Source organism: Nomia melanderi, chromosome 1 (genome assembly GCF_051020985.1).
Source record: "Nomia melanderi isolate GNS246 chromosome 1, iyNomMela1, whole genome shotgun sequence".
In the NCBI taxonomy this organism is placed as follows: Eukaryota; Metazoa; Arthropoda; class Insecta; order Hymenoptera; family Halictidae; genus Nomia; species Nomia melanderi.
The window spans coordinates 31,004,260-31,024,298 of record NC_134999.1 but is presented as its reverse complement, the minus strand read 5'-3'; the positions used below and the strand labels follow the sequence as shown (position 1 = coordinate 31,024,298).

The window sequence follows — 20,039 nt, the reverse complement described above, 5'->3', positions numbered from 1 at the left end:
TGTTGCTTAGAGGACGGCTAATGGGGTTCAGCGGATTAATTGCAAATGGAATTTGAATGACTGGGAGGTTTGAGTTAATCGTTCGGGTGTTTGGAGATTATGATTTGTGCAGTGTGTTTTTTAATTTGTTGGTTTCAGTCGTTTCGTTGGACGAAGGAGTTTATTTTATGATTAAAATTTGTTAGTAATTGTGAATGTTGATTTTATATTGAATAATGAAGATTTGTTGGGAAGCTTCGTTTTTGAGAGAATTTAATTTGCGAAAGTGCTCGGTTTGATTTCTGGTTAATGTGTCTGGTCATTGCTCACTGTTTCTACTTCTAGTAAACGCGGATAGTGCGGTATTATCTGTTTGCTGTTGATATTAGTATCTTCTGTTTATCAATTTATGTCAGATTATTACGGAATACAAATATACCTTATCTCTTCCAATATTTATAAACATTATCGGGAATAGTAACAATCTGCAATGATATAACACTACGAGACTTCACTCGAATATATTAAATACACTGAACCAATAATTCTTTTTAACAAACCAACCATATACAAACAGAACTATCCTAATATCATATCTCTCACTAGAAATAAATGGATTTCAAAATATTACACACTGTCAAAATACAGTAACGCTTAATTTTTCCCTAAATAGAAACTTGCCAATTAAAAATTCGAAAAAAATCTATACATCTTACATAAAATAACATTCAACTCACTTTCATCTCCTAATTTTCCAAGTAAGAATCAGCTACTTCTCACCTTTGCAAACGTTCCACAGAAGCCGGTACAATCAGGACACGATTAAATCAGAAAGTTTTAGTAATCTCCCTTTCCCCGGACCCGGAGAACAATATCCAATCATTCGGAGCACACGAAGATAATTGAATGCCGGTATATCGTCGCGTCCAAAGGTAGAGGCAGTTGTTCCCGAGCCACGTCCATATCCCCGTGTTTGGGTGGAACAAGGCATTCTTGTCTGGTTTTATCGATATACTGTCCGCCTAGACGAAACGTAACTCCGCGCAGCTAGAGACGTAAAGAAAGACGTAGTTAGACAGCGCTGCGACGTTCACCGGACAACGAGTCAGGAGACAATCTGCCATCAGGTTGTGCCCAGCGGAATCGGCTGGAAACGCCTGGAATTCAATACTCTTCTATACCACCGAGGAATCCAAATATGGGACTCGGCAACGATCTTTGTAGGAAGCCATAGCCGGCCGGGCAGAAAATACGAAAGTGCTGCGTACGTCTTTTGTCCGAACAGCAATAAAATCTAAATGAAGGAATCACTTTCTCCTCCTTGTTCTATTCTTTCCGAGTATTTCTATTTTCGCTCGCCGATTCGTTGCCCCGGCAATTTTGCAGTCGTATCGTCGGATTTTGTGCGACTTACGACGTGAAGTACGCGTATAAAACGCTACGAGGCAAGAACCACGAATATTCATTAAATTTTTATTCCGCCACGATCTTAATCGTCCTTGTAATTGGCAAAATGAACTTTCTCCTTCGAGCCTGGTATTTATAAAATGGTCTATGAAAGTGAGAATTTGCCTGAAAGGCTTCGAAGCCGATGGAGCGTTTGCAAAAGCGTTTGATTATGTGTGGAAATTATACTTCTTTGGCGTTCGGTATCGGTTACTGGGAAGTAAATCTGCTGGTCATTAATCAAGATATGATTTTGTAGTACTATGTAATTTTTATTCGTCCGATCACGCCTGACTTTCTAGTTTCTTCGCGTTGGTTCGGGCGTTAGTGTAGTGGGAAGAGGCGATGATACTTGAATATGCGGAAGTAAAGTATTCATATTATTTTTGTTGGTGGTTATTAATGAATCTATAAGTGTTAATAATGTTATAATTATCGGATAAAAGAATTAGAATACAAAATTAATATTTCCTGTTAATATTTTCATTTCATACAAAATTAATATTTTCTATTCTTTATTTTAACTGAAAATAAGTTTTTAACAAAACATTAGATAATTAAGGAACTAGTAAAGGTTTTAATTGTGGTAAATAATGATTAATGATTGTAATTTTACCATTTTTGTGTACTTCCATGCATTTACTTGGGACATTACAAATTCAATGCTTCCCATTAAGAATCGAAGTTTACATCAAATGAAATAATTGTGGTGAAACTATCGAACGGATGTGCATAACGAACATATTTGAAGCTACATTGAGCATAATTATCCTGATCATTATAACGAAACCTTGAAGAGGGCCTTGCTTGCACAGACTTCTTTATTTATAAATAACCCGAGGACACTGCACGTTAAAGACCAGTTGCTAAAACGCAAGGCTCCTGTGACAACGTTAAGGATAATTCTTGTAATGTCGTAGCGATCCGAAACATCTAAAGAATGTTCGAATATCTCCAATGAGCCAAGTAGTTAGCCACTTTGTTCGAGGATACCGTTACCGCCGGTTCACTTAGCGCTTCACTTTGAACGGATGTATATCGAGCAAGGAATATTTCAAAATACCGATTCTTATCGAGAAACTATTAATACCAACATAATATACAATAAATTTTGTTAAGAGAAAGTTACGAATAACTCATATACATCAAAACAGACAGGACCAAACATACAACACACAAAACAAATTACTATCCAACCTTCCTCCAACCAAAATACAAACAATTCCATTAACACCCAATTATCAGTCAACTTCGCCGAAAATGCATTAAAAAAACAACAAAACACCCAACTCACAAACTGAAATACAACCTACCGTTCTTCAAGGAAAATCAATACCAAAAGTCCTGCTATACGCACGATTCAAACCTCGACGTCTAAAAAAGTCCCTATTCCAACAAATAGAAGCCACTTCGAAGACGAACCAAGCATACAAATCACACAACAACAAAACCTGCGACCCGGAACCATAGCCAAACACGCATCCCGCGAATCTACAAGACTCCCCGATCATCGTCTGCCCGAAGATACGCTCATCAAACAAACTACTCGAAAAAAGTTCCCCGAAAATTCCCAGCGCGGATGTTCCTGTGAAACAGAGTCCGTCCTGGAGTGGGCGCGCGAGATCCTCCTCTAGTCAGTTTCTGCGCCGTCAGCGGGTCGAGTGGGCCAACGTCCACGTCGCGTCGCGTCGCGTCGCGTCGGGGCCCCGAAAAGAAAATATTATCTTTGCGGGCCCATTGTGGGGAATCATCCGCAAAGAACGGGGCCGCGACAGGTTACTTCTCCCGGCTCCGGTGGCGCGCTCCGGTCGGAGGACCTCTTCTCCGGTTCCTACTCCTTTCGTCCTGCGATCCTACCACCGCAGCCGACCACCACCCTGCCGCTCCTGCCGGCCACCACCACCCGGCCCACTACCTTTGTCCACCACCACTTGCCACCGCTACCACCTCCTTGTTCGCCAGGCCAGGCAGCCGCGGCCGGGGCACCTCGCCATGTGACTGATTCCCCTTCTCCGCAGGTTGACGAGCGGTAGGCCTGCCTACCTGCCGCCCGTTGCCCCGCTCCCATTACGACGCGGACTCTCGCGGCAGGTGCACCAACCTAAGTGCCACTCCGCTTACCTGTGTGTCGTGCCTACCAAGCCAGTGTGTCCGGTGGTCAGGTTCTTCCCTCTCTCTCTTTCTTTCTCTCTTTCTCTCTCTCTCTCTCTCTCTTTCTTTCTCTGTCTCTGTCTACCTGTCTATCTTTCTCTCTCTTCTCTTCTGCTTCCTCTTCTTCTCTGCTCGTCTGTCCACCTCTCTATCTCTGTCTTTCTTTTTTATCTGTCTTTTTTCTTCGAAGCGTACTCACTCACTCGCTGGCTCGTTCGCTCTTTCAATCTGCCTCTCTCTCTTTCTCTCTCTGTCTTTCTGTTCCTCCCCCTTTCTCTGTCTCCCCTTCTCACCCCCTACCCGGCATCTCCCTCTGTCTCTGTCCCCTTCGGACGTCGCCTCACGCAGCCCAGTGCCGTGTTTGTAGTGTCGTGTCATCCTGCGCTACGTCAACGATCCTCCCGGAACGTGGAGGCGAACGATCGATCGCGGTTATCCTATCACGATTCCGTCGCTACCGGGTCGTCGCCTGGTGAACCGTCGCCTGGTGTACCGTCGCGTGTCCTCCCCCCGCACTCGATCCGGTGTCGCCTCTCGGCGTGTCGCGTTCCCGCCGTTGCTGGCCCGCCGCGAGATTAAACGAATATACGCCGAGGAACGACGGAAGAATGATTCTCTGGCCGCTGGTCCAGGCTGCCGTGTGATCAACGACCGATCGAGCTAGAACAGCCAATTCGATTCTCGGCCCCCGCGGATCGTTTGCTTCCACCGGGCGCTGAAGCTTCGGCAGAGCCAGGTGTCCGGCGACGTCCACCTTGATCCGGCGATCGCGATCGGCAGAAGGGAATATTCGATCGGATCGGAGTTTACGCGAGTGTTGTCAGTGATATCGGCGGATAGTGCGCAAGAACATACGGTTCGAACGCCGGCCGAGAAGGAAGACTGGTTCCCCGGGTCGGCCTGGCTTGGGGACAGCGGAGGAAGGGGACAGTGAAGGTGTCAAACGTCCGCGACTCCTCATTGACATTTCCGTGACATTTAGTGCGCGATTCTGAGGCGAGTGCGAAACATCGTTTCGTGTAACACGCGTGGAGAAAGAGGCGGAGAGGACAGCGAGGAAGAGAGGCAGAAGCGGAGGTCGTCCCGGAGAAAGTCACAAGGGCAGGGGACCGAGTCGATGACGGATCTGCCGTGCCTTATCGCCGGCGCAGACCGCTTATCTACGGTTATCTGTCTCCTGGAATCGCGTCGCGCACGTGCAACCGTCCGATAAAAGGGGCACAGCGGATTTCTTGCACCTCGGCCCCGAGTCTCGTCGATCGTCTCGGCCGAAGGCATGATCTTTGACCGACCTCCTCGCTGCGCGCGCGGCTCGACCTGATACCCGACGTTCGACAGGTGGTTTCCCCGTAAAGTGACGGACCGTTTGCGCGGAAGGACGAAAGAAAGGGATTATTCAGAGAGACTACTGTTGTGGTTCTCGCTTTTGCTCGAGGGGACGTCGATCGGTGACGTTCTTCGTTTGGACGGAAGCTTCTATCGAAGATCAAACTGGACATACTTACCGCCACGTCGGGACGTACGGAGTGGAGATGTCCGCGGGTCGCTGAGAGAATGAGGGAGCTGGACACCGAAAGCCCTGTTGTCTGGCCGGCCTGGTGTTATACTGGTGAGTCCGATGATCAGGTTTTCAGGGGATTGTTTGGAGAGATTGCGGATAATGTTTGATTAGGAGGTGTACTTCTTCTTGAGAAGCCTTCGGTTTTGTTAGGATAACGCGAGGTTACGTTGCTTGGTTGGATCTGAAGGTTTGGAGATGTTAGATTGACGTTTCTTTGGTTGGCAGTTGTGCTTGAGATTGACAACGTTGAGCAGGGTTCAGTATCAAGATTCTTTTGGTTGAATGCAGAATATTTGCAGCCTGTGTGAACATGTATACCATCGAGAAATTGTTGTATTAAAGAATCTTATCTTTTTAGAGGTATGGCAGGAATCGATAATGAAATCGTGTTTATTGGATCGATCTTATTTATGAGATTGACGCTATTGGTTAGCAAAGAACTGCTCACCAAAGAGGATTATTAATATATTTATTAATTGTTTATCGTAAAATGTTTAGTATCCCATGAAAATAATACTGTATCATTACGTGATTAAAAGAATCAAGATGAATGAATTTAGCGTTTTCAAGTGACGTTCATTGATAGATAAGAAAATTAATGAAATGGGTTTTCGTTCAAACGAGAGCGAATTTGAAACAATGAACTCCGCCTGAGAAATATTATGTAGTGTCAAGTGAACAATGTGTCCGAAGTGTTTACTTTAAGTTAGGTTTCGCTCGTATATCGTCGCCATTCATTCCGGCGTTTCATTGAGAACAATAGTATCCATTCACTAAATAATTGTTAGACACGGTACTTGGTAAGTCAACCAAATGACAGTCGCGATCGTTGTAAATTGTATGCTCCACAATTTTCCGCGTGTAAAACACATTTCACTCTAACAGTGACTGACGTTTATTTCTGATAGTGTCTCAGGCAGGCTGCTCGCTATCTAAGAAACACGCCTCTACTACACGCAGTTCATTCGATTTTTCCACTGCAATGTTTAAACTTCGATGATCTACGAGACAACAAATCTTGTAAAATTCAGTTCACGCCAAATTACACGTTATTACACCTTTTCATTACCGATAATAGATACTTCTCAACGCGTCGGACAGAAAATAAATTTCTGCGTTAAAAAATAGGACACAGCCTTTATGCTTGTGTCCATAAAGCCTTCAAAGCGTTTGAAATCGATTTATGTTCTTTCGTATCGATTCGGAAAAATTAATTTGCTCTGGACGTGTTCAATTTACTTCCAAATATTTTAAAATCTATTATATCAGTGACAGAATCTGTCTAGATCGGGCGGCTGTTTCAAAATAGAGCAAATGATACGATCATTATCGTGTCTTGTTTGACGTTTACGAATCAGTATTTGCGAGGCGTTTGCTCTATCGACGATACCTGTTTCGATAGCCGACGAAATTATATCGAGCATGTAATTGGATGCCATTCACGGGAACAGCACACGTAAAATTACGAAACACACGTGCGACCATCTATTGTCGTCCGCCGCTGGAGTTCGTACTCAGCGTTCGGTCAAAATGTTGACGTTCGACGATACGGAGCGATCTACGGATAAATGAACGTCGTCGGCGATAAGGGATCGAGAATTTCGTTTCACGATTACTTCGCCGATTATATAACGCGAGTACTTTTCAATTGATCTCTGTGTAATTGGCGGAATATTGCTTGTCATTGAGTCGAAATTTTTGGAGTAACGCGAGGATATCATGTTTAATATCTAAACGTTCGGTAACAGAAGTTTATACGACGACGTTTCTTGTCGTGTATAGATCATCGATACCAAGAAATTATTTTCGTTTGATAAAGTACAACTGTTGGAATTTTGTTCACGGTATTGAACGTTTTGACAGTGACAAATTGGAAAACGATCGCGAGTTATATCTCTTCATTACAATGTGTTTTGTGTTGAACGCTTACTTGTTATTATTCCTTAAGTTCCAATTGTTTCATCATTTATTCACAAAGTACAAGTTTGAGATTTAAGTGTCTTACAAAATTTATTTATTTCAATAATTCAACTTTTACAATTAAATTACTGGCGAACAGCAGATAGGAAAACGATGGTACTGTGTGTATCATCAAATTTCATATTAGCAACATAATAATCATTATAGTATTAAACATTTACATCAATTCAAAGTTTCAAAATATCACTAACTCTATTACTCCTTAAAAAACCAGAGAAAAAAACAATTCCATCATTCTCCATAAAAATCTTCGTTCCGTTGGTTTCACTCATCTCCGCTATCCATTTCATTACTTCACTATTAATACATCTAATTCACTCGCTAATACCTCCGACGTAATCAAAGAGAAACTGCAAGCTAATAGATTAATCATTAACAGACGCTTAGTCATCAATTAATTAATAGTATTTAAAAAGCATTTATTACAAAATAAACTTGGAGCTATCAAGTTGCAATATTGCGGCACAGGTTAGTGCCTGATGTATAGACAATAAATTCATCATAGATCGCAAATGATCCGACTCCAGCCTTTAACAGACTGTCCGACGTTGTCGTCGTCGAGCCGTTGAAGAACCATTTCTCGTTTCATGTCTGGGAGCAGTGATTCGCCTTAATCGCCTTCCGGATGACGGCTTTTCCCGCGAACACCTCCGTTATCGTCCGCTTATCAGTGTCACCTCGAAAGTTTCCGACAAGCGAGAGGAGCCGGGCGATACGTTCGGCCGGCCACGCCATAAAAACGAATTCCCGGGAGTTTAGGGTGTCTTAAGTGAGCCGAAGGAACGAATGTCGAAGCGTGTAATTACGGCTCTCGATCTTGACAATTAGGAGCCCTCGGAAGCTGTCGGTAGCGAATAGGCGGCCACTTAGACGCCGAAATTTCCGACTCGGCCTTATCTCGGCGAATCGGGCTCGGTTGTTCGTCGGCCGCTTCTAATTAAGAGGGTCCCCGGTGATTTTTTCTTCCTCTTTGCGAAATTGCTTCGTCGACTACCGTCTTCGTATAATACAACGATATTTATTTATTGCGCGACTCGGAAACTCGCTGCCCAGCCGGATCGTTCAATTATTTTCGCGGCCTACGCGTTGCTCGCTTTTTCGCCGACCAGACGCGGTTTGCGTAATTATCTGAGCCGATAGATGCCACTTAAATTTTTATTAAAACCGAATTAAATTTGTTAGGCGTCTTTTTGGGGGGTGTTTAATAAATATCCTCAGATTTAACGTGTGATCGTCGGATGTTTCGCTTGAATATTGCTAATAGATTGTAGATCCCACGTTCCCGAATTGTTGAAAGTTGCAAATTGCAGTTTAGAAAGTTGAAGCATTGAAGATATTTCGAAATTGCTGACGATTCAATTTTGAAAGTTGGAATTTTAAACAATTTTTCATTCCATATTCTAAGAACCCCTGTTCACGTCCTTAATTCTCAATCATCTCGACAAAACCGATAGAAAACTATAATTCCAAATTTTATCCACAAATCGACAAAATCAAGGAGTGACATTGTGTCTACAAAAATATCGAACTTAAGAAACCAGATCCCATTCTCCAACAAAAATGCCTCAAATTTTGTGCCTCACCCTATCAACTCTCCAAACACTTAATCAATCTCGACTAGCTATAATTTCATCGCGTCCAATTCTCCTCGTTCCCGACTTATTCCTGTCAACCGTGACGCTAGACAATTCCGCGAGGTTTGACGTAGGGTTTCACAATATTTATCTGCGGGAGACAGAGAAAACTCCGTCAGCCGTCCGAGGAAGCAGTTCCCCAATCAGTCATGTACACTGCGCTTACAAGGCTCGTCATTCGTCGAAGGGAAAAACGAGAAAGGAAAGGGTACTGTGGAAACGGTCCCGGGATCCAACTGCTGACGTATCGGAAATGATGAACCGACGTTCCGCGTCGCGTCGCGTCGCGTTGCCTGGACGCAAAGTGCATCGCTTGCCGCACAATAGCGTCGGCAATCAGCGGCTTTTTCACGGGGAATACATTATCTTCCGGCTGGCTGATGCCTGTTCGTTAACCGGTATCCCCGGCGCACCGTGTTGCGATTCGGTGACAGCGGCGATCCCGCGGAACGAATCCGTCATGATATAATGCCGCGGTAATGGCGGATGCCGCGGACGAACGCCACTCTTTGTCGCCGGTCCGCTAATGGGATTAATGTTCGTCCCCGGCTGACACAATGTAAACCTGGACACCGGGTTTCGCGATTCTCGATGATTAATCGAGCCGCCGACTGAATACACCTTGAACCGAAACGGTTCCTGGCTGTCGGACAATCATTTCGGCGGGGTGTTTGGTTCTGACTTGTTAGGGGATGTTCGCTGTTAGCGTAGAAATCAATTTTTATAGGAAATACGAGGCAAGAATAGTCAAAAATTGTAATTACGTTGTGATGCGAAAAGAAAAAGGATGCTTTATTTATATAGTAGATTATTAATACTTTAAGTATTTAATAAGTAATTCAACTGTTTCGTATGAAGTATTGAATCAGAATTCTTAAATGAATCGCGAGGGAAAAGATTGAACAATATTTTCCTTGTTTCCATTATTCAATATAATGTTCTATTACATTGTTCTTGTTTTCTTCTCAAACGTAGGTGCATTTTCATACAATATTTATCGAACAAAGAATAAGAGAAATTGTATAATATTTAACGTTATATTTAGTATTCTTATTTCAATTATACAAACCATATAAATCAGAGTGTCTACTACTTATTATTCGAAAGTGGTCGTTCACGATTCAGCGAAATAAGCTAAATCCAGTTACGGGCGTTTAACGTTGCGTACAGTGCATCGATAGAATGCTTCCGATCGGCTTCCCAGAATCACGATCGCTGTCAAAGTCTCCCTACAGGAGAAAGCGCCATGTAGGGCCTCGTAGGTCCGACTTCGCGAGAGCCACCGCGGTTATCCTCGACCTTCACTTTACGTCAGGGAACACGAGACTTGTCTTCGGTAGCCCCCTCGGGTCGTAGCTGTCCTGGTTGCACGGATCGCCATTGCCGGAGTTAAATATTGGCTGTCGCTCAAAATACAAACGCGATTCTTCTCGTCGCCGTTGCGGCCCTTGCAGGCTACCACCGGCAATTGACATATTTATGGACCACAAAGCAGCTGGCTTTATCGTTTCCACCGGTTCGTTTCGTTTTCATTGTTTCTGACAGCATCGGAATTGAGTTACACCATCGCAACGCGCGTATTATTGTTCCGACGCGTCCGCGACTGGCTGCGACGCCGGCTCTCTGTGGGTCAGGGTAGTCTGGTGGTTACGATTCGGCGGCCATTTTTGGTGTCTTCTTGGCTCGGTCGTTCCATTCGAAGAGACTGACGTGCGTCTGCCTCTTCGTATGTTTTATTGGAACTTGCGTCATCTACTATATGATAGGGTCAATTCATTTTGTACAATATTGGGACAGAATGAGTCGTACACTAAGCTATTAGCTATCATAGAATTATGGTTTAAGAAAAGAATGAAAACCTTGCCTTTTTAAATAATATCAAATATCAAATAAATAGATTTCGTATATAATAAGCGTACAAATACACTGATACACATAAAACATTCAATCTTGAAATAGAAATTCCTATAGATCATCCAATCCCAGGTAAAACAATATTAAAATAATTTACCATTCAACTCGAATAACATTAACGACGGCAAAATCAAGAAAGTAAAGAATAAAACAAACATATTATTTCAATAATTACCTGAATAAAATTACACATCCACAGTTTCCAATTCTGTTCAACTCAAATAAGCATTGAGGACAGCGAAATACCCTAAGACAGCACGATCAAACGTGTTGGCCCGTTCGTAGACAGCACCCGATGCATCGTTCCCAACGAAACTTCGGCTATCAGCAGCATCTACCCAGAAACGCGTATCGCTGGTGCCCGGCTCCTAGTTCCGGATCTCTCGATCGCAGAAAATCGCGGCGGACGTTGACGTTTATCGCGAGCGACGATCGCGTGCCCCGAGACAAACTATCGAATCACGCGTCCGCCGGTTGTCGGGTTCCTGGACAAATTAAACATGACAAGGTGGCCGCGATACGTGGGCGAGAGGCTGCCCGCGATCGGTTCGCGGCAGTTAGAAACTCACTTTATGTACTGTCAGCTTGACAATGGAGGCGAAACGATTCCGCGACCACACGCCGATCCATTCAGCGGGCTCCTCCCGGGACGCGACGGTTGCCAGTTAGAGGAAAACTCGTTCCGCCGGTCGACACAGCCGCCGATGAGTTTGGAAATTGCACTTTTGACCCTTCGCCCTATGGCGGTGAGCGTATTTAGCTCGATTTAATCCTTAACACATTCACTGTTACGAATATTTTGAGGTTATATGTTACTCATTCTTTCGTGGTGGTGATCAATGGGAATAAATATTAATTATTTTGTATCAGAATTCGTATGATACACTGTTATCTAGTTATAACATTTTTGGTCATTGGTGAATATCATTGAGAGTGAACGTGTCAATTGTCGAGGCGAATTTCAATATTATAATCGTTGTTGTTTGTATAGCATGATATTGACAGTTTTTAATGAATAAAGAAGTATTTAAGTGATTTTAGTGTGCGTATTGGAACAAGTGATATCACTAGATTGTTCTATTTTTGTTACATAATGTAATTATATTATTTTTTTACTAAAGAAGATCCATGGAATCTCTGAGATTTTAGCTTGATAGTTAGGGGTTGATTCTAGAAAGTAATATCTTATTTCTTTCGTATATGCATGAAAGTCGTATGATAAAGGGTTGAAGCAAAACCTGTTCGTTTTTCTCTGTTGTTGGAACCGCCTTTACCATTCAGTGTAGTGCTTCACTGTTCACCGCAAGAGGACAATTTTCCTTGATGTTATGTAAGCTAGTTGAGCATCACGATTGCGGCTTGATCAACGGATATACTCAGAATGAATGTGAACACGCGATATGCTACTTTGTTAAGCGATCGAACGCTGATGATTATGGATTGCAGAATGTTTGGGTGGAAAAAGGAATATTCCTCGAAAAGAATACTGTTCAGCTTTGAATTTAAAAGTGATTGTAGAAATTTGCACAAACACCAATATCTCACGTTAAAGAATTAAAAATGAGTATTAATTTCAAATTATAAAATATGTAGATTTAAATAGGTACACGTATAACTTATAAAGATTTACATGAAAGATTAAAACTTTCGTAGAATATAGAACTTCACAGTTTACATATCATTTTCAAAGCATATAAACAACGAATACAACATACAAAACTTTCATCCAATTATTAATAGCACCAAGCAACATTTTTCATCGACCAAATCATTCGAACAACGGCACGAAACAATCCGTAACAATCCAAGCGCCAACTCATCAGACAGCGAAATCATTTTATTCAATTTCCTGCAAGCCTTTTTACGAAACTATTAACAGCAGCAATCAAACTGGGACCACAAAAAGTCCTCCAAATAACACCAACCGTTTGTTCGCTCAAATCTCTCAATCGACCCAATTACCTGAAACGCAAGAAATTCAGGGTAAAATTATATCCAGCTATCAAAGTCCCCCCCGAAGATCCGACAATAAGACCCGTGGAACACGCCACCGTTTTCTGGTCCCGCGGCCATTATCGAGTTCTCGAAGCTATCTGCCGGCCACGCGAGTCGGAGCCAATTTTTTTTCCCCTCGTCCGGTCTACCGTCGACCCTTTCCTTCGATAAGTGACACCGTAATGATCACAGGATCCGCGAACTCGATCGGGCAACTGTCGATCAAACGAGAAGCTGATTCGGGGTCCGGGCGGTGGCGTAATCGTCAGACAGTGGGGATCAAACCAAGGGACACAAGCCGTGGACTAGTAAGAGGGGGTTGAGGAGAGGGACGAGAAAAGGGGTCCAGGCATTACGTGGTTTGGGCTTCGTGGAAAGGGAGACCCTTCGTGTTCGCAGCCGCGAAATAACGTCGGTGGTTTGTGGTTTTTCATACGTGCAAGAAGTCACAATAATGAACCGGGCAGCGATCCCTGTACGTGGCGAGCCGAAAGCCTCTCTCCATAGACATAGGAGAAGAAGATGAGGCGGAGGGAGGGAAGAAACTGAAGAAAGTGTGGCTTTTGTTCCCACCTCGGGCACTGCGTGGTCTGCCACTTTTTCTCGTTTCACCTTGCCCCGACTGTGCTCCGTCTTCGTCGTTCTTCCCTTCGGTCATTTCCCTGCCATCCCCTTTTCGTCTTTCCTACGGCCGACGCGACGCTTTGTCTCTGGGAAACGTGATTAGGAATCCTCGCGGCGCAATTTTCAGGCGGCTACCGCTTCCTTCGTAATGGCTAGGCTATTAGTTTCCATGGAAGCGAATTTTGCGAAATTAGCTGGCATTCTGTCGTCGGATTCTGGGCAAGATGTTTGGGTTTACGTGGAGCTCGATCGTTTTGTTTATTCCTTCTGAGAAACTGCCCCCGGTGTTGATCTGGCTCTGTTGGGCTTAGGGCATTGTGCTGGAGTTTTTTTGGGATTTCTTTGGAAATTCTTTCGTGATGCTCGGTAACCATTTGTATATAGATTGAAATTATCGCACTTGGACTGCATGAAGTTTGGTGATATTTAAACTTGAACTGCTACTGTTGAGCTGCCTACTAGTTTTAGTCAAAGTTTCATTCGAATAATGATACTTATTAAAATTTCAGAACAGGAATACCAATGGAACTTCATCCAAAAACAAATACTATAATATTTCTATTATACTTTCTACTACAAGAACCCTTCCTCTTCATCGAAACGACCTACAAAGACAATCTCAAAAAGTCTCCATTCCAGCAACAAACACTACACGTCTCAAACCTCCTCAAACCGGCTCACCAAAGAACAAATCCAATTTTCCACTCAGCCCGGCAACTCCATCGCTCAAGGGTCGTGGCGATTCAAATAAATCCGAAGCAAATTGACGCCTGCGTACCCGACTCAAACGGCGTCGCACCGAGTTACACCTCGTGGACATTTTACGACACCCCATTCACTCAAATTGATTCATTGTCCCCCCAAACGAGCGCAGGTTGAAAGGATTCCCGGTCGGGGCGATGAATGACAGTAAACCTGGTGTTCGTTCCGTCGGAACGGCATGCGCCCGCTCGCTAGCTCACTCGCTCGCGCGATCACGCTTGCGTACCGTTCCCGGCGCGCCGCTCGGGTCGTTCCTACAGGTGTCTCGGGCGGCCGTGTGGGGGGAGAGAACGACTCCTTAATCGCGGCATGACGTTTCCATACCACACGAATCGGGCGAGTCACGTCACTTAATTGCCCCAGCGAATTGTTGAATGTCTTCCGTGCACGGCACGCGTTTATCTTTCGGCCGGAAACGGGCGCCCGGCGCGCGAAGAAAGCGCGTGTCTACCTGACGCCATTATCTGCCCCGGCCATGAGAAACTGTCGATAACGAGCTATCGGAATGGGAAGACGGCCAGCTTGATAAAACGGACGGGGATCGGCTACGAGATTGCTCCGGGAATCACGCGCGCACGACAGATGGCGAGGCTTCGCGCGTAATTGCCGTGGACTCGCCGGACCGGAGCAAGCTCGGACGATTTGATTGTCGCGAGGTGCTAACGATGGAAACGCGTTCCTCGAACAGCTCGCTTGGGAAAGTTTTTTCGTGGGAATTTTTCGTAGGATTATTTGCAAGTTTGTGGGGTTGCTGGGGGCTTTTAAGGGGATTTGTGGACGCGTACTTGTCGTTTGGAGATGTGCATTGTGGTTGGAAAGGTCAACGATAATTGCAGATTGTATGCATTTTTTTGAATGGAAGGTTTTGTTATTTTTATCATTTTGGAGTTAACATTAGAATTGAAAACAGCTCGCTTGGGAAAGTTTCTCGTGGGAATTTTTCGTAGGATTATTTGCAAGTTTGTGGGGTTGCTGGGGGCTTTTAAGGGGATTTGTGGACGAGTGCTTGTCGTTTGGAGATGTGTATTGTGGTTGGAGAGGTCAACGATAATTGCAGATTGTATGCATTTTGTCGAATGGAAGGCTTTGTTATTTTTATCATTTTGGAGTTAATATTGGAATTGAAATGTAATGGTGCGAAACAATTGGAAAGTTTTCAGTTTTGTATTTTAGAGACAGAGTACTTTCTCTAGGAACATCGTATAACTTATTTACAGTTCGACCGATGATTTCCAGTTTTCGATGAGTAATGAGTAATAAACATCAAAAATTCATTAATCTTTCATCTTAAAGAACTTAGGCTTTCATACAAGTAATTTACACCTAACTTTCAATAATAAATTAGAATTAGACATCTTGCATGCATCTCCATCAATCTCTACTCGTTTAGAGGTCCATAAATGTCATCCTCAATGTAATCTGCTCAAACCTTCTCGCGAATCCGGCAGATTTTTACCGTTACGCTTAAAATGGAGGGTTTAACGGAGCAATTTATCCATTGTCAACGCAGTCAATTAACTCGAAAGAATAACCGAGGGGTATAAAATGGTTCAAGAAAAAGGGGCGCGGGTCTGGTTCGCGAAAAATGAGCAAAAAACGGCCCGAGGTAACATTCTAGCCGCATTCCGATGCGTGCATCGTCGACGAAGGAAACCACCCTGGTCGAACGTTTCACGGGACCATTTCTCTCGCTCTAACAAGCGCCGTAATTAAAAATTCGCCCGCACGCTCCAATCAGCCGCGAAGCTCTCCGTTAATGAGAACCGCGCTACAATATTTCGACCCGGAGGAGACGGTTGCCCGGTTCTCTTCCGGTATGCGCCGGCCGCGGTCGAATTCGCGCTCGGCGACTTTAACGAGCGGAATAAGATGCGTGAAATGTGTCGAAGCGCGTGCAGATAGCTCCCGTAGCCACGGTGCCGATCTAACGAGCCGTGAACTACACCTCGCGGCCCTATGAAAATGCAAATGACGCTGCGCCCGACGGTCAGATAACGATTTTTACGGGGCACGCTCGCATGGGACCGGTGACGACAACTTACACCGTCGTGCATAAGTATTTGGACACGTTCGCATTGCTAGACACGCGTGAGAGCATCGGCACGGTCTGGATGCTCTTTCGTATTTTTGGGAATTTTTGAAGAATGTGGATTACGATTGAACTTCGACTGTTTAATTCAACCCTTTCGGTGCTATTTGTAAATTGAATAAATATGAGAAAACCTTATATCATAATGTATAATCTGAGGTACAGATAAAGAGAAAATAACAGAAAATATGAAAAATTCCATTGATGATTATATTTATCAAAGATAGAGTCGCTAAACGACGCTAGCGCTTTTGGGAAAAATTTTCAGTGTCGTTCATAGCGATGTTGGCACTCGAAGGGTTAACCCTTTATCGTGGAATATCCTGTCAGACTCGTGGTGAAGTCTAATATGGTTTAAACCTTAGCAGACGAAATTTTTTGAAATACAGAAAACTTTTAATTGATGAAGTTCAATTATATGTCTATGTTTACAGTGATTGTAGAAATAGAAAGAGCATGAAATTCATTGTTTTACTGGTACGTCATTAACGATCAATAATTTTGACTGGTGCAATCGCGAAATTAAATCACAGGGCAAGAAGTTAATTCACCGAGTAACAGTTCAGATGATAGTATAGGTATATTTCAGGGTACAATTTAAAGATTTGGTTCAATCGGATGACTAACAATCGAGATGAATTGCGTAGAAACTTCTCAAAATATATTTGTATAACTCGATGGAAAAAAATGCTTTCTATTTCAACATAAAAAAACTTTAAATATTGCTATCATTCCATTTTCCGACTTTCAAGCAAGTAACAAAAAAAATAAATAATCAGAAGGAAGTCAAATAAATAAACTTAATTTGATTCTGCGAACCGATAGGCTGACACTTTTAGGCAGTGCAACGGAGAAGCGCGATCGCGCCGTTTGGCACTCAAACGGTTGAACTAAAAGTTAGCATAAAAACGACCTTGCTTACGGAATGATTTAGTATGTTTCGTGGTGCTCATGAGATTCATCGACGAATATACAAAGAACGCATGCCCGACGGAAGTCGCTCTTAATCGCGAGATCGTTGTCGGGGCAGCCGCGGCTACGCATACGGCCGATCGAAGTTCTGTCTTGGGGAATTTTTATCGGACCACTTTACCAATCTCGCCGATGTTACACCCGGAGAAATCGAGCGGAGATCGTTATCGGCCGGATGATTGAATGTACGGTCGCCGGGGAAACGATTCCGACGGGTGAGAAAGATTCGCGGATCGCTTCCTGGTTTTTGAGTTGATGGTGTCGGCTTGTTGTTTGCGGACGGAGTAAAAATGTTAGATGATCGTGTGATAAATTTGATGTTCACGCGGAAGGTGTTGTGTTCGGAGTGAATGATTTTGTGGAATTGAGACTGAGGATTTTGATAAGTGATTTTTTAAATGGTTTCTAATGGTTTAATGCGTGAGCGATCGTTTTTGGTGGTTCTGATGTAATAGCGATGATTTTCTTGGTTGGATATGGAAAAAACAATGACATTGAAATAATTGTATGCAATTATTGCATATAACGAAGCATTATTACAATAAAGGAAGTTCATTGAATTCATGTAACGCTTTAAAAGAAGTTTCGTAACTTTCTTGTTTGTTGCTTACGCAATAGGGGTAGAAGCAAATAGTCTTATCAGTGATATTTTAAAGGTTACGTTTGATAATTGCTTTGGTCTTTTGCTAATAACATCGTATATAAATACGTAAACATGTAAATGTTTATCTAACTCATTTATACTAACTAGTTCCAGAATCTAAATTTCTTCATAGTGATCAGTGAAACTTTCATCGTTCTAGAAATGCACTATGCGCACGAATGCTCACGATTAAATGAAAATTCTATGAATATTCCGAACGTTATTCTCGCATTCAACATTTTCTGTTATAACTTATTTTCTAATTTCCACGCAGAGTTATATTTTTCTTGTCGAGGATTGCGAAACTGAAATGATATAGAAATTTCAATTCAACGCGCAGAATTAATAGTCCATGGATTAAACATAATTTAAAACGGACGAACGTTTTGTGTTTTTAATTCTACAAAAGCTTTACTTTTATTCGCGAATTTTGAAAGTTTGTTCATTAAAAATTAACAAAGAACGCTAATTTTGAAAAAACACCTACATAAAAGATTGCCAGAAAACACCCTAATTTTATGAACAATTCTAAATTAAAAGTTGACAACGGAAGCTCCAATTTTTTAAGAATTTCAAAATCAAGAATCGAGAAGAAACGCAATAATCTATAAAGCAATCGAAAATTGAATCTCTGTATCTAAAATGAACACAGAACACTGCGATTTTGAATGAACCTGGAAATCTAAAATTGACACCGACTGGTTCATTAAATTTCTCGGCATAAGGGACGCGGTTCGAACCGTTCAAAAGATACGATTCACACGGTGAAAGAAAACGGTGAACGACGTCGAAGTTTCTGCCCACTGTTCGCAAGAAGGACAACGTTTTCGTATTCCGTGGACGTGTTGTCTGGGTTGTCATACCGACACGCCAGCCACGACACTCCGCGTCTACGTACGTAGTTGGTAGGCAGACGTGCCAACCCGACGGCTAAATATGCTCAAAGTCACGGATCCATCGATCGCTTGTCGCCCGACAAGTATGCACGCAGCTGTGTGTTTTTATTTCCTTCGTGTGTTCAGCTTTCGATTTTTAGCGCCGTCTGCGAAAAAAAGCGATCGTCGACACATCGAATAAATATAGGCACCCTAATGTCTTCGGCAGTTAACCTTTTGCCCTATGATTTTGTCAACTATGATCGATACATCTGTTGTCTTATTAATAATGTATTAAATAGGGAAGAAATCTATACCTACGTTTTCTATAAAGTGTGGTAATTGAGGACAACAATATTTAATTTACACTCGGAAGAACTGAGTAACATTTATGAATGTTCAATTCAGTTGGAAATGTTCATCATGAGTTTGAAACGATATTATAAGACAAGGGATTAACCGACTTCGATCGGTTTGAACAATTTTTGCTTGATTCAGACGATTCACAGGTAGATGTACATTCATATCAGTTCAGTTTTTAGCATTCCATTAGCACACAGAGATCGATAAATCAATTCTATGCGATCGCAATCCACACGCATGCTTAAATACCTCAAAAACTTATCGCATCCGATTAATTCATTGTCTCAACGTTCCTCGAGAAACAGTATTAAACCTATCTCCCAAACAAAACTCAATCCTCAAACACCACTCTCCCCGCCGCAAAGCCAACTCACCGCAGACTGCACCGCGCAGACGAGAGCGCCCTAGCGGAAACCAGAATTCCTCAGCTCCCATTACCCAGATCTCCCTTGTCATCCGACAGGTTCAGATAAATGGAGTCCCACAGTAATTACCCCCGATCAAAAAATTACGCCAATCACACCGAAGCGGGTCTCACAGCGGCCGGTAAAAAAGGAACAGCGAACGTCCGAGATAAGACCATCGAGAGAAAGAGAACCAACCTCGAAGTACCCACATAAAAAGCAAACAGGAACAAAATCCAGAAACAAACCGACCAAAACAGCGAAGAAAAGGAGGTGGAAACAAAAAGCCTGAGGAAAGGAAAGAAAAAAGACGGGGACAAAGCAAGAAAAAATAAAGAGAAGGGTGCACTTAAGGCTCGCCGTGTATCAATGCTTGAATCACGGTGTATTGGTAGCCGGCGCGGCGAGAGACCGGAAAAGGGCAGAAAAAGCTGATACCGGACGGCGCCACCTTACGCTCCCGTCTCTTAATTTAGACGCCGCCCCGTGAAAATGTCCTTTCTCCCTCTCTGCCTCTCTCTCCCTCTCTCTCTCTCTTTCCCATCCCCTAACCCCCGTGGTGGCTGGCCGGTGTCTACCCCGGCCTTGCCCGGGTCCCGGGGGCCCCGGCCGGCTGAGGGACGTCGGTTATTGCGCCGTCGACTATA

At 43.3% G+C, this 20,039-nt stretch overlaps 1 protein-coding gene across 7 annotated transcripts in view; it reads left to right on the top strand.

Moving 5' to 3' along the window:
• Positions 1–20,039, top strand: part of LOC116428526 (uncharacterized) — a 270,836-nt gene that overhangs the window by 52,971 nt on the left and 197,826 nt on the right. The window contains exon 1 of one of the 7 annotated variants that reach the window (XM_031980240.2): positions 3,511–5,185. The exons of the other annotated variants lie outside the window; for them this stretch is intronic. Within the exon in view, the coding sequence (XP_031836100.1) occupies positions 5,131–5,185 (55 nt within the window). The 5' untranslated portion in view covers positions 3,511–5,130. Of the gene's footprint in view, positions 1–3,510; positions 5,186–20,039 lie in introns of those variants that run through there. 7 annotated transcript variants of the gene reach the window in all.